The 12241-nt window shown below is 30.6% G+C and overlaps 2 protein-coding genes and 1 non-coding gene across 3 annotated transcripts; 2 read left to right on the forward strand and 1 right to left on the reverse strand.

The window, feature by feature from the left end:
- Window positions 1-6034: 6034 nt before the first annotated feature.
- LOC9324815 lies at window positions 6035-6895 on the forward strand. The gene is made up of 2 exons (XM_002887223.2): window positions 6035-6382; window positions 6484-6895. Exons 1-2 carry the CDS (start codon window positions 6078-6080, stop codon window positions 6758-6760), a joined length of 582 nt encoding a protein of 193 aa, XP_002887269.1. The 5' UTR covers window positions 6035-6077; the 3' UTR covers window positions 6761-6895.
- A 1138-nt stretch (window positions 6896-8033) lies between these two features.
- LOC9323334 lies at window positions 8034-9597 on the forward strand. Its single transcript, XM_002887224.2, has 2 exons — window positions 8034-8365; window positions 8452-9597. Exons 1-2 carry the CDS (start codon window positions 8109-8111, stop codon window positions 8726-8728), a joined length of 534 nt encoding a protein of 177 aa, XP_002887270.1. The 5' UTR covers window positions 8034-8108; the 3' UTR covers window positions 8729-9597.
- Window positions 9598-10160: 563 nt separating this feature from the next.
- TRNAP-AGG lies at window positions 10161-10232 on the reverse strand. The gene has a single exon. It is a non-coding gene; the product is annotated as a tRNA-Pro (tRNA).
- Between the last annotated feature and the right edge of the window lie 2009 nt (window positions 10233-12241).

A 12241-nucleotide genomic window follows, 5' to 3' on the forward strand; every position in this document is an offset into this window, starting at 1 on the left:
TTTCTTAACTGTATCGTATATGTATTTGTAGTATATTGATCTGAGATTGCAAAGATGTATGCCTATCAAGAAGCTCTTAGCAAAGTAAACACTGAAGATAGGTACTAAAAATGAGAGGGTTACAGAGAGCAAGTATCTATCCCTTAGAAACCACTATGTGCAACTGAGAATAATTCATATATGTACATACATACACATGTATACAACGTATTGAAACTTTTAAATTTAAATATCGAATGCTACAAAACTGGAAAATTGCTTGTGGAGAAAGCAATATGAACATGGCCACATATATAACAAATAACCGATTATGCTTGTCGTAGATCATTCTCTTTCAAACCAAAAGTTTTACCTAAACAACATATCAAGTGACTCACAAGAGATACATAAGAGCCATATCCTAAAAATATCCGGCAAAGCAAAAACGCTCCAGGTTCGAGAAGGAAGTCATTGGAAAATTTGAGTATATACCAAACTGGAGAGTAATTCGGCTACAAAGAGAGATGTGTTGGCTTTGAAGAAAAAGCTATGTGATGCTCTACCTTTTATTTATGAATTTTATGCTATGAATATATGTTTTTGTTAGGGTTCAACTTCAGTCTCCGGATTAGAGACTTATATTCATCCGACAAACAATTCGATGTCACAATCAACGCTACAAAATTGGTGGGTTCTCTCTATTAACAAACAAAAAAAATTTCTGGGGTATATATTTTTTTTTTGTTTTGTTAGATCCATACGACGAAGAACATGACGAAGAACACCAAAAATTCTCATCAATCCGGTACGTTTGATCTTATTTTTATTAGTTTAACAATTACGGTTATGTCCGAATGCGAAATAACCATGGCTCCAGACTCCTTCACACCATGGCCACATATCACCGGAGTGGAGACGATTTCAAATTCGGAACTTCTCTTCGCATATAAAATCATATATATGGTCTCTTTGTTTCGGGTTCCCTCTACAATAATTAGTACATATTACAAAACTGAGCTACAAAAGAGCACATTGGATTTTGGTAAACATCAAGATTGCTTCCTACCTTCCAAGAAACATGATAGACTAATTCACATCCAAGACCAAACATTAGCCGCCACATAAAGCCTGAATCAAATTAAACGATCTTAGGATGCTCTTCATAATCCGTAAGTTAAAGAGACTTGCATTAATATTGCAAATTAGACTCTAGAGGTCCACAATGGTTAATCGGAGTGTATCAAAGACGGCGAATAAAGCATGAATTAGAATATCAGCAGAGGAAGCACACAAATATTCAATAAACGTAATCAATCACTGAGAATAGCATGGACCCAACTTTTGAAAGATTCATAAAAAAAGGAAGATTTTTCCTATGCAACAATATTCAAACAATGAGAAGATCAATGATTGATGACTAACCATACAACCGAAGCAAAGCCATAAACAGAAACGAAAGTACTAAAGAGCCACAACAGCAGTGATACGACATTTGTTTCCTCACACTGGAAACAATGACGTGCTTCCATAAATCCAATCTAGTTTTTATGGAAAACAAACCTGCATTCATAATAAACACTACTATTAATTAATATTTTTTATGCAAGAATTAAATGGCAGTATAAAAAATTCAATGGTTAGTGCCGAAAAAAAAAGCAAGGATTAGTTATGATATCAAATCAAAATTAAATATCAAGCAAGGTATTTACATAAAATTAAGGCAGTAGAGGATCTAAGAATTTCTTATATGACAATATCTACAACTAAACAAAGAAAATTTATATATTTTTAAAACAGAATCATTATTTGTTTTTTGGTAAGATTAAAACCGAATCATTATCATATTAGTAAAATTATCATTTATTTATTATTATCCACGTTAATTTAAAAGTTTAAGAGAATATCTACTTTTTTCTCATAAAAGGATGGAATAATAACATAACTCTTTTAGATTTATAACTATATTTGACATTATCTTATTAAATCTATTAAGATAAATATATTTCTTTTTGAAAAATATAAATAAAATGATAATATAATTATTATAGATTTACAATTATATTATTATCCATGTCAAAATTTTAAAACATTTTACTTTTTTCTCACATAGGAAGATAGAACAATAACGTAACAGTTTAAGATTTACAACATAAAAACAATATCAGAATTGGAACGCCAAATCATAATCAACACAATTAACACAACTCTAATGGGAAATTAGAGTTATCTTGTGATTAAAATACTAAACAAACAAAACTAACCGAAACAAAACAAAAGTCTTCCTTTCAAAATCATTAACGTGACGGATTGCTGACTGATTAAGTTGAAGCTTTGGGCATTTAAAGATCTAGAAAGATGATTAAGGTTAAACATTTTTATTTATTTTAAACAACGTTTGAATGTTGACAAATAAAGAAGAAGAGAGTGTTGTTGACTTTTGATGACATTACACTCCTGTCCACTTGTTGTCTCGAAAGTTCATGCAATGGAAAATTATTAAACAAAACAATTTACTTTTATGTATAAATCCTAGGGAAGAACCGATCAAGCTAAGATCAATGGTTGTGGTTTTAGTACCGTACACTTCTCAAATATACCCGTTGAATAACGGAAATCCGCAAGACGGGGAGGAGACAAAGTCAACCTAGCTGGCAAAGGAGCTAACCCAGCTCCTTTGGTCTTATTTATGGTCATATGTATTTAGCAAAATATGGTATACAAACCGAACCAATCAACAACAAAACCTGGTTTTAAATTGTTGTATATTTCTCAAAAGTCAAAACCCATAATAACCAATGGAACAGAAGAAGCTAATGCAGAGCATACTTACGCTTGGAGTAAAGAGTGATGCAAGCTTCCATTGGCACACCCGAAAATGCATCAGAGCATGGAAAGAAACTTAAAAACCAATAAATTAAACAATAATTAAATCTTAGTGCATGGAAAACGAATCCTATACATACCAAAGTCCGAATCTCAGTGCCTTAGAATGACCTCGATACCAAAAACTTTAAGTTACTACTTCCATATATGTAATATTTTAGTTTGGGGAGAGAGATTGGCAACGAAGAGTAATTCCTGAATTTAACAGCCAAGTTTGTTATCCCGAATCTAAAGAGAGGAATACTTAAATTGTATTAACGACAAAAATTAGCCTCCTCTGAAGATTCATCCCTGAAATAAGTCATCTTTCTGACTTTGTGGCAACTGTGTTATCAAAAGTTGAGTGTATTTCTTCTGAAAAAGACATATTTGAAAATAATAAGAACATGTACCTCAACAAAATCGGGAGGTACCTCATCTTTTTACAACAAAAAGAAACATATCAAACCATCGATGATTACCTTCTCAAAAGTTGAAACCAAACTTTTTGATTATAAAAATTGATTAGTGGTGAAAATAGTGAAACGATAAATACAAAAAAAAAAATCAAATTTGTACATATAAACTATAAGATCACCTGTTTATTCATTGAATTAGGTCCAAATTTTCCATACACCAATTCACATCGTCCCCTCCATACATCTACCCTACAATAAAAAGAAAAATTAAAATTAGGTAGAAGCAAAAAAAAGTTTGAAAAAAAAGAACAAAAAAAACAAGGGTTAGTTATGATCTGAAATTGAATACCATGAGCAAGGTATTTATATTGAATAGGAGGCTGTGCATGATTTAGGGTTTCTAAATTTTTCGACGATAAATACAAAAAAAGAAAAGAAAATTTACATATTTTAATAAGCAAATCACTATCATAATAATAAATATTTGTAAAACTGCCATTTATTCATTGTTATCCATGTTTATTTAAAATAATATTTACTTTTTTCCGTAAAAATATGGAATAATAACAACTATTTTAGATTTACTACTATATCTGATACTATCTTATAAAATATATTAAAATTTAAGGGAAAATTCCTTTCTGTTTCAAAAATAAGGCGGAACAATAATATAATTTTTGATTTACAATAGATAGACATGCATGGTATCCATATGCGTCATGTCACGCTGATCCATATTTTTTTCCAAAACTCGATCTAATTGCTATTATGTGCAAAAATCACCGCCGTTCACGTTCATGTTCACGTTAGCACTCCATACCTTAATTCACACGTAAACCTCTCTGCCTATCTCTGACTTCAGCTCTCTCATCTTCGAGTCTCCCCAAGAAAGTTTTGACACCACACCAACATTTCATTCGTCAAAATTAAATCGAGTTTGCACAAGGTTACAATCGATTAATAGGTGGTCTTCTACCTTCTATTTACGATTTTATGCTATGAATATATGTTTTTGTTAGGGTTCAAGTCAATCTCCGGATTAGAGACTTATAATCATCCGACGAACAATACGATGGCGTGATAACCGTTTCTAAATTGGTGGGTTCTCTTTCATTGATCTACATATTATTTTTTTTTGTTTTTTTTTCAAATATTTAGATTGAAACGACGACGAACACGACGATCAAACCAAAAAATTTCATCTATTCTGGTACGTTTGATCTTTATTTTAATTAGTTTAACAATTAATAGCCGTTTATGATTAATTTCGGATATCTAAATCTTATTAATTTGAGTAAGGTTAGAATAGTAATTTTTATGTTTATATTAATGCTCCGATTAATAATTTTCGGATATTTGACATTATCATCTTAAATATATCAATATTATAATAAATATTTTCCTTTTCCGATTTTTTTTTTGATATAATTCATTTTCCGATAAATTATGAAACGGATCTGTTTACACAAAAGGTAAAAAAGAAAAAAAAAAAAAAAAACAAACCCATCAACCGTCTCCATTCACACGTTTCTTCATTATGATTACGAATTCACGTTCATGGAAGCTTCATCATACATTAACACTTACAAGTTTCTTCGTCGAGTTTTTATCCAAGGTTTCTTCGTCAACTCTGTATCCAAGGTAATAAATATTTGTTCTTTTCATTGGTTAGAATTATAGGGTGCAAGATAGTATTGACGTCTTAAAGACATAACATGGGCAAGATACTATGAGACGCTTGACTATTCTGTTTCGACAGATCAACAGGTGAAATTCTATCACTAAATTATTAGATCTCTGTTATTGCTATGAATATATGGTTTATGTTAGGATTTCAAGTTTTGCCTTCGTTTAGAAGAATTATATTCACACGACGAAGAACACGATGAATTCGATTAAAGCTTCCTAACTGGTACTTCGTTGTTCCTTTTTTTTTTTTTGGTTAATTATCATGTTATTGTTTCCAAAATTATTTTTTCCTGGTTAATTCCGAAATTCAATTTAATTTTTCCAAAATTAATTAGATTTCATTAAGGGTAATTAAGTAATTACGTAAAATCAAGGACTCAACAAGAGCCGAGAGTCCGACACGTCAGCAAAAACACTTCTCAAATATTGTTATTATCATGTTATTGTTTCCAAAATTATTTTTTCCTGGTTAATTCCGAAATTCAATTTAATTTTTCCAAAATTAATTAGATTTCATTAAGGGTAATTAAGTAATTACGTAAAATCAAGGACTCAACAAGAGCCGAGAGTCCGACACGTCAGCAAAAACACTTCTCAAATATTGTTATATATAGATGTTTTGTATAACATTTTTTTTATAGTATAAAGAATTTTTACATAACTTTTTATAATTTTTTTATTTTATTTATGTCTAAACTTTCTTGTCTAATATAATTATGAACTTTTCTATTATATCCTTAAATATATCAATAAATTTAAATTTGATATGTGGTGATATCTAATGATTTAATTAACACTAGTCGCAATCACGTGAGTTAACAGTTTTGATAAACCAAACTTTACATAATAAAAGATGGAGGATAAATTTATTAGAAAATCTAGTTCCAAAAAAGAAATAGAGAGGGAAAAAATAGAGATAAAATGAGAAAAATCCTTAATTAATTAAAAACAAGTCTATCTTTAACTATATTTTAATGACATATCATATAATTAAGTATAGGTTAAAGTTCATTTTCTTAAAAAAATTATCTTTTGTTGTACAATAGATTTATATTTTTATGAAACTCTCTCATCTTTTTTTTGAACTAAAAAAAAATCTCCTCGTCTCTCTTAAATCAATCACTCAGAATGGCAGATGAAGAACAAAATATAGGAGAGAGGGTCTTCTTTTCTTTTGTCATAGCCTTTGGTATTTGTGGTTTGGTTTTTATGATGACAATAGACAATTCTCGCAAAATCCCGGTGCCGAAAATAGAATTAGCTTCTATGGATTTCACGGTGCAAAATATTACAATGACTCGTCTCAGTGCAAAGTGGGATTTGTCTATAAGGATCCCTGATGGTCTTCCTGGTCAGTATATATGTCTTCAAGGAGACCTTCAAGCTTCCTTGCTTTACAAGAATGTCACTCTTGCTACCTCATCCCAACAAAAGTAAGCAATTTATTTCCTACTATTTTTTATTACTTTAAACGGTTTTAAATTCTTTATTTTGTTCGTAATTTTGGAACTAACTGAATCTTCTATATGATTAGATACTACAATCTCAAATACGATAATCCTCAGCTTCTTAAGGTTTCAGCGATTGTTTCCGACGAAGATATTGGCGGTTTGATTGGTAAAGATATTATTAACGATGTCAAAGAGAGGAAAGAAGTACAGTTCGGATCGCGGTTTTCTCTCACGGATTGCAGAAAGAAAACGACAGGAGTTATGAGTTATGAGTGTAATGAAGCCACCTTGAGGTTCGAGCCAGGCTCTGAGATGAAGGCGACAATGTTTGGGAACCATCCAAACTGCATTAATATTTGACCAAAGTCCATGTCATGATCACCGTACCAGTTCATTGTTTTATTTTTGGCGTGTGACCTAATTTTTATGGCTATTCATTAATTTTCCTTTTGAATATTAATCAAGAAAACGAGTCAAACTCTAGAATTCGATCTCTTTGATATTTGTTTTTAGGAAGCATGTTCTACTAAAAGTTGGTTGAGGTGAATCTTACTTCGTACGCTGATACTGATTTTTTTAAGGAGACGATATATCGATATGGTTGAAAGGAATCTGTTCTGTATAGTAAATGATAGTTAATGTTAATGTGACTCAGAGAGTGGTTCTATATATATGTTTATCAAACGTTTATAGAAAAATAGCATTCATTATGATTCATGAACGTAACCCTTATGAGAGTAATTCTAGACAGATAGATTCACGATGCAATTCTTGCAAAGAGAAAATGCAAGACATTAAAAAACCTTATGCGAGTCATGGCTAAATTATGACTAGCTAGATTCATTTCTACTCATATTTCCTTCTTTTAGATTCTTCCTTGTTTTTATCTCTTTTTTGGAAAGGAAAAATGTTTTGTGTAGAGAATATTGTAGCTTCTATGATCCTTTTCATCTAATGAAAATACACATATTTATCAAAAAAAAAAAAAAACATGAACGTAAGTACGTAACGTAACCCTTACCTAGCTAGAAACAAATTCGAAAGATGCCTGTTTGAATTTATTGAATGTGCTTCTGTGGTTAGATAGTCGAAAGAAGTCAAAACCTGCAACTTCCGGAGATCTCTATGAAACAGTCGTAAAGTCAGGCCAGAACTACGAGGAAAATGGATAATTGTTTACTTTGTTCTTCGGTTTGACTCGAGGTTTAGTTAAACAACATCGGATGAAGTGTTGAATGAAAAACTGCACAAGTTGTGTCCCTCGACCTAGCTAACCCGATGAAATCTACAAAAGCTCTTTTTTGGATGAGTCTCACAAACAAGCTTAATTGCATCCCTATCCAAAATATTTACTAAATCAACCCAAAATCTAGATAACATTTACTATATAATTAAAGTTTATAATTTATAATTTATAATCTAACATCTGGACAAAATAAAAATCTCAAAAATATTTTTGAGTATATAATTTTTTTTATAATATGAAAAGTTTAATTTACTTTTAAAATAATATTTGTAAAAACTATTTACTAAATTATTTTATTTTTGTTTTCTGAATTTTAATTATAATATATCTCTAATTCTTTAAACTATATAGTAAACATTATAAGATTTAGGGAAGACAATCCAAAAAATCTTCTTGTCTCTCTATAATCAATCGCACAGTATGGAATGCAATCGCTGAACCGTGTGCTTTATCATTTGTGTGATGATCGTTGGTTTATATATTACTATCCTCGCGTTTGCAATCAAAGAGGGTTCTCGCAAAATCCCGGTGCCAAAAATAGAATTAGCTTCTATGGATTTCACGGTGCATAATATTACACAAACTCGTCTTAGTGCAAAGTGGGATTTGTCCATAAGGATCCCTAATAATCTTCCTGGTCAGTATATATGCCTTCAAGGAGAACTTCAAGCTTCATTTCTTTACAAAAATGCTACTCTCGCTACCTCATCACCACAAAAGTAAGGACGTTTTATGATTTTTTAAGCCGCTTTTATATTGTTTATTATATTCGTATTTTCGGTACTAATTGAATCTTCTTTATTAGATACTACAATCTCAAACGCAACAATCCTCAGCTTCTTAAGGTTTCAGCGGTTGTTTCCGAAGAAGATGTCGGCGGTTTGATTGGAAAAGACATTATGGAAGATATCAAAGAGAAGAAGGAAGTACAATTCGGATCGCGGTTTTCTCTTACTGATTGCAGAGAAAAGACAACAGGAATTATGAGCTATGCGTGCGATGAAGTCACCTTGAGGTTCGAACCTGGATTAGAGATGAAGGCTACTGTGTTTGGCGACCATCCAAAGTGCATCAACTTTTGAACCGAGTCTACGTAACCATCACCAGTTCATTGATTTTGAATTATTTTTTTGCATATGTTTCGTTCATTGTAAAGTTTTCAAATACTGTGTTTAAATTTCTTTGGAAATTAACCATATTTAGTCTCTCATGGTAAGTAAACAAAATAGTAGCTTGGGAAGCACCGAGCACGTCAAAACAGTTATGTTTCGGTTAGAACATATGGTAAAGTAAAACCATGAAACTTTAGTTGTGTGAAGAGAATGAAATAAGAATCAAAGTCGAAGAATATCTGTCGCCTAAATATACAAATTTCCTTGGAGCTCGATTCCTTTCCCAAGTTACAAATCTTTTACTTTTTTTTTTTTTATAATATATAATACTTTCTAATATTTATTATTTTTATTTATACGGTTTTTACCTTCATGTTTTAGAACTAATTGAATCATCTCTAAAATCAGATACAACGATCTCCGATACCGTTCGGCTCAGTTTCTTAAGGTTTCATCGGTTATTTCCGAAGAAGATACCGGTGGATTGATTGGGAAAGACATTATGGAAGATATTAAAGAGAAGAAGGAAGTGCTTATCGGATCGCGGGTTTTTCTTACGGATTCCAGAAAAAATATGGCAGAAGTTATGGGTTTTGGGTGCCATGAAGCTACATTGCGGTTCGAACCTGGATCCGAGATGAAGGCGACTATGTTTTGGGAACCACTCAACATGCTTCAATTTTTGACCAAAGTCCACTTCATCACCAGTTCATTGTTTAATGTTTTCTTGTTTCTTTTACCAATTCATTGTTAAGTTTGCAAACTTTACTTGTGTATTTTTCTTTTTCTGTTTTTGTTTGGTTACAACTTTACTAAGGTTTTCTTTACCAATATAACAATGCCACTATTAATAAATGCGGTTATATTTTTTACATTGATTTTCTAGATTTCGATTCTAATTATAATTTTTTTAACCTCGAAGTGATAGGTTTATGAAATATTGATTCTTAACTAATCTCACATCATGTTTTCCCAAATTCGACCTTGAATTAATAAAAGTTATAATTACATAAGATACATAATACAGAAGAGTGACAGAAAATACATTCACCCAAGATTAACTAGCACAATATGTGATATTAAATAAAATGTAACACTCGGATATATAAACTTTAGGTCACAAAAAGTATATTACGTATTTGTTGTTATAAATCATTTCGAAATTCTAACACAAGGTTTCACTTGTAGACAAATCCCACCAACTAGAGACGAAAGAGTAAGCTAATATATAAAGCTTCTTTAAGGTTAAGTTAAGAGAGATGTATAAGGCCTTTTTGAAGGTATAATATGGGCCGTTAACGAACAAATTAGTTAATCTAAATCTGTGAAAATTTTAATACTTTGGCCCAAAATTAAGGAAACTGGGATAGGAGAAGATAAAGAACTTTTAGCAAAAGCAAATGGGGCATTCCGAGAATTGAACTCGGGACCTCTCGCACCCTAAGCGAGAATCATACCACTAGACCAAATGCCCAATTTTGACAAAAGCCTCACTGATTTTGTTGATTATATAAACATAATGTACAAACATGATGTGCACCACTAATTAATTATCCACATACATCTGTTTTGTTCACCTAACTAGACTATTAGCAAAGTCCGATCATCAAATTAAATTTTGAACCGACACGAGATTCAATAATAGTTTTCACTGGAATATCTAACATCTCGATTTTATTAGATTCTTTGGAAGTTGAAAACTTTATTTAACCTTAAAAAAAAAACATAAAACCACCTTAAAGAAACTGGCAAAATTCGGTTCGAAACTGAAGAATTATAAGAGAAGCACAATCGTTGCCTTGAAATCCGCGCTTTTCTCTCGCCTTGAAGACGATTTTCTTTTCCTAGATCTAGATCGCAGATCCTTGTAGCGTTTCAATAACCAGCCGAATCTACTCTTGGACGATTCAGGAGAGAGTCGAGGCGTATCTCCGTCAACGGTGGTGTGGCGTTTTCCCTTCGATGTGGACACTACAAAAAAAGAAGTGGATTGTATCACTTAAATAGTATCAGAAAAATAAGTGATTTTAAATTAAATCATTTATTAATAAATGATAAAAAAAAAATATGTGGGTTAACATCAATTATTATAATTGATGTTAAAATTGAATTGTTTAACATCGCTTCAATTAAAATGATACAAATTTATATTACTTTGCATCACTTCAAAAATATTGATACAAAATTATGAATTTATATCAATTAAATACTTGATGTATTTATAAATTTTATTTATATCACTTACAATTGATACATATTTAATATCAATTAGAAAATGACACAAATTTATAGTAGTTTGCATCACATCAAAAAAATTGATACAAAGATATTAATTCATATCAGTTAAATAATTGATGTATTTATCATTTTTGTTCACATCACTTAAAAATGATACAAAATTAACATTAATTATATAAACGATAGAAAATTGATATCAATAATACACAGATTCGACAATTAGCATGTAGTTTTACTTTGTCTCCGTTGCAAATTTTGATGCTACTTAATCTTAATTTTTGATATTTAGATTAGTTAGTTTATTTAAAAACAAAAGAAGATTTGAAAGAATTAAGCATGTTGGGAATATTCACAACAAAGGTTTTTTTTTTAAATAGCAAGTTTAAAAAACGCTCAAATATTTTTAAAAATAACTAATCTATATCTCAAAAATCTTATCCATAAATAAACAGTTACATTTGGGTTTTATATTCACAAACGTAGGCTTTTAGTTAGTATCCATTTCTTTTTCTTTATTTTCGTAACAATTGTTTTTTTTTACTTTCAATTTTGTATTTAAACCTGTTTTGTGAAAAAAAAACTTTGTTTCCACTACTCAATCTACTCCTTAACCAACCCACGATTTCTGTAACTTCTTAAATAAAAATAATATCTTATGTGATTTTAAATATAATTAAAGAGCTTTTTCGTTTAGTATAAATCTTAATTTTGTCAAAATTCTTTTCCTAAATCGACAGAAACAACAAAAAAATGTTTGGAGTCACCAGAACATAATACTCTTTCTTCTCTAAGTCCACGTGAAATTTTGTTTGAACGATGCCAACAATGCACTTTTGGTGAATCAAGTTATGTCCAACACATAGTCATATTCCTCACTTAGTCTTCTAAATCATTCCAAGGCAAATATTATTTTTCTTCTATAATTTACATTGTTGATTTTCTTAGGTGTGATTCTTATTTTTCTCTGTTATTTTTGTTTTCATACTTAGAAAATCTGAAGATGAAGGATCAAATTAAGACAATGGAAAGGAAGGAGCAGTGATCAATATCCTCAAGACAATGGAAAAGAAAGAGCATGGAATGAAGAAAAATCTGTTTCATATACCACTTTAACATGAAGAACTCATAGCTTGGTCATGATCTAAGTTCATATAATTTTTTTTTTCTTTTGTAAAATAGCTAATGATCTTCACGAAGTACTAATGATCGAGTCTGCATTGATTGATTTGTATTCATGATTTTTTT

This window comes from Arabidopsis lyrata (assembly GCF_000004255.2).
Source record: "Arabidopsis lyrata subsp. lyrata unplaced genomic scaffold ARALYscaffold_2, whole genome shotgun sequence".
NCBI lineage: Eukaryota > Viridiplantae > Streptophyta > Magnoliopsida > Brassicales > Brassicaceae > Arabidopsis > Arabidopsis lyrata.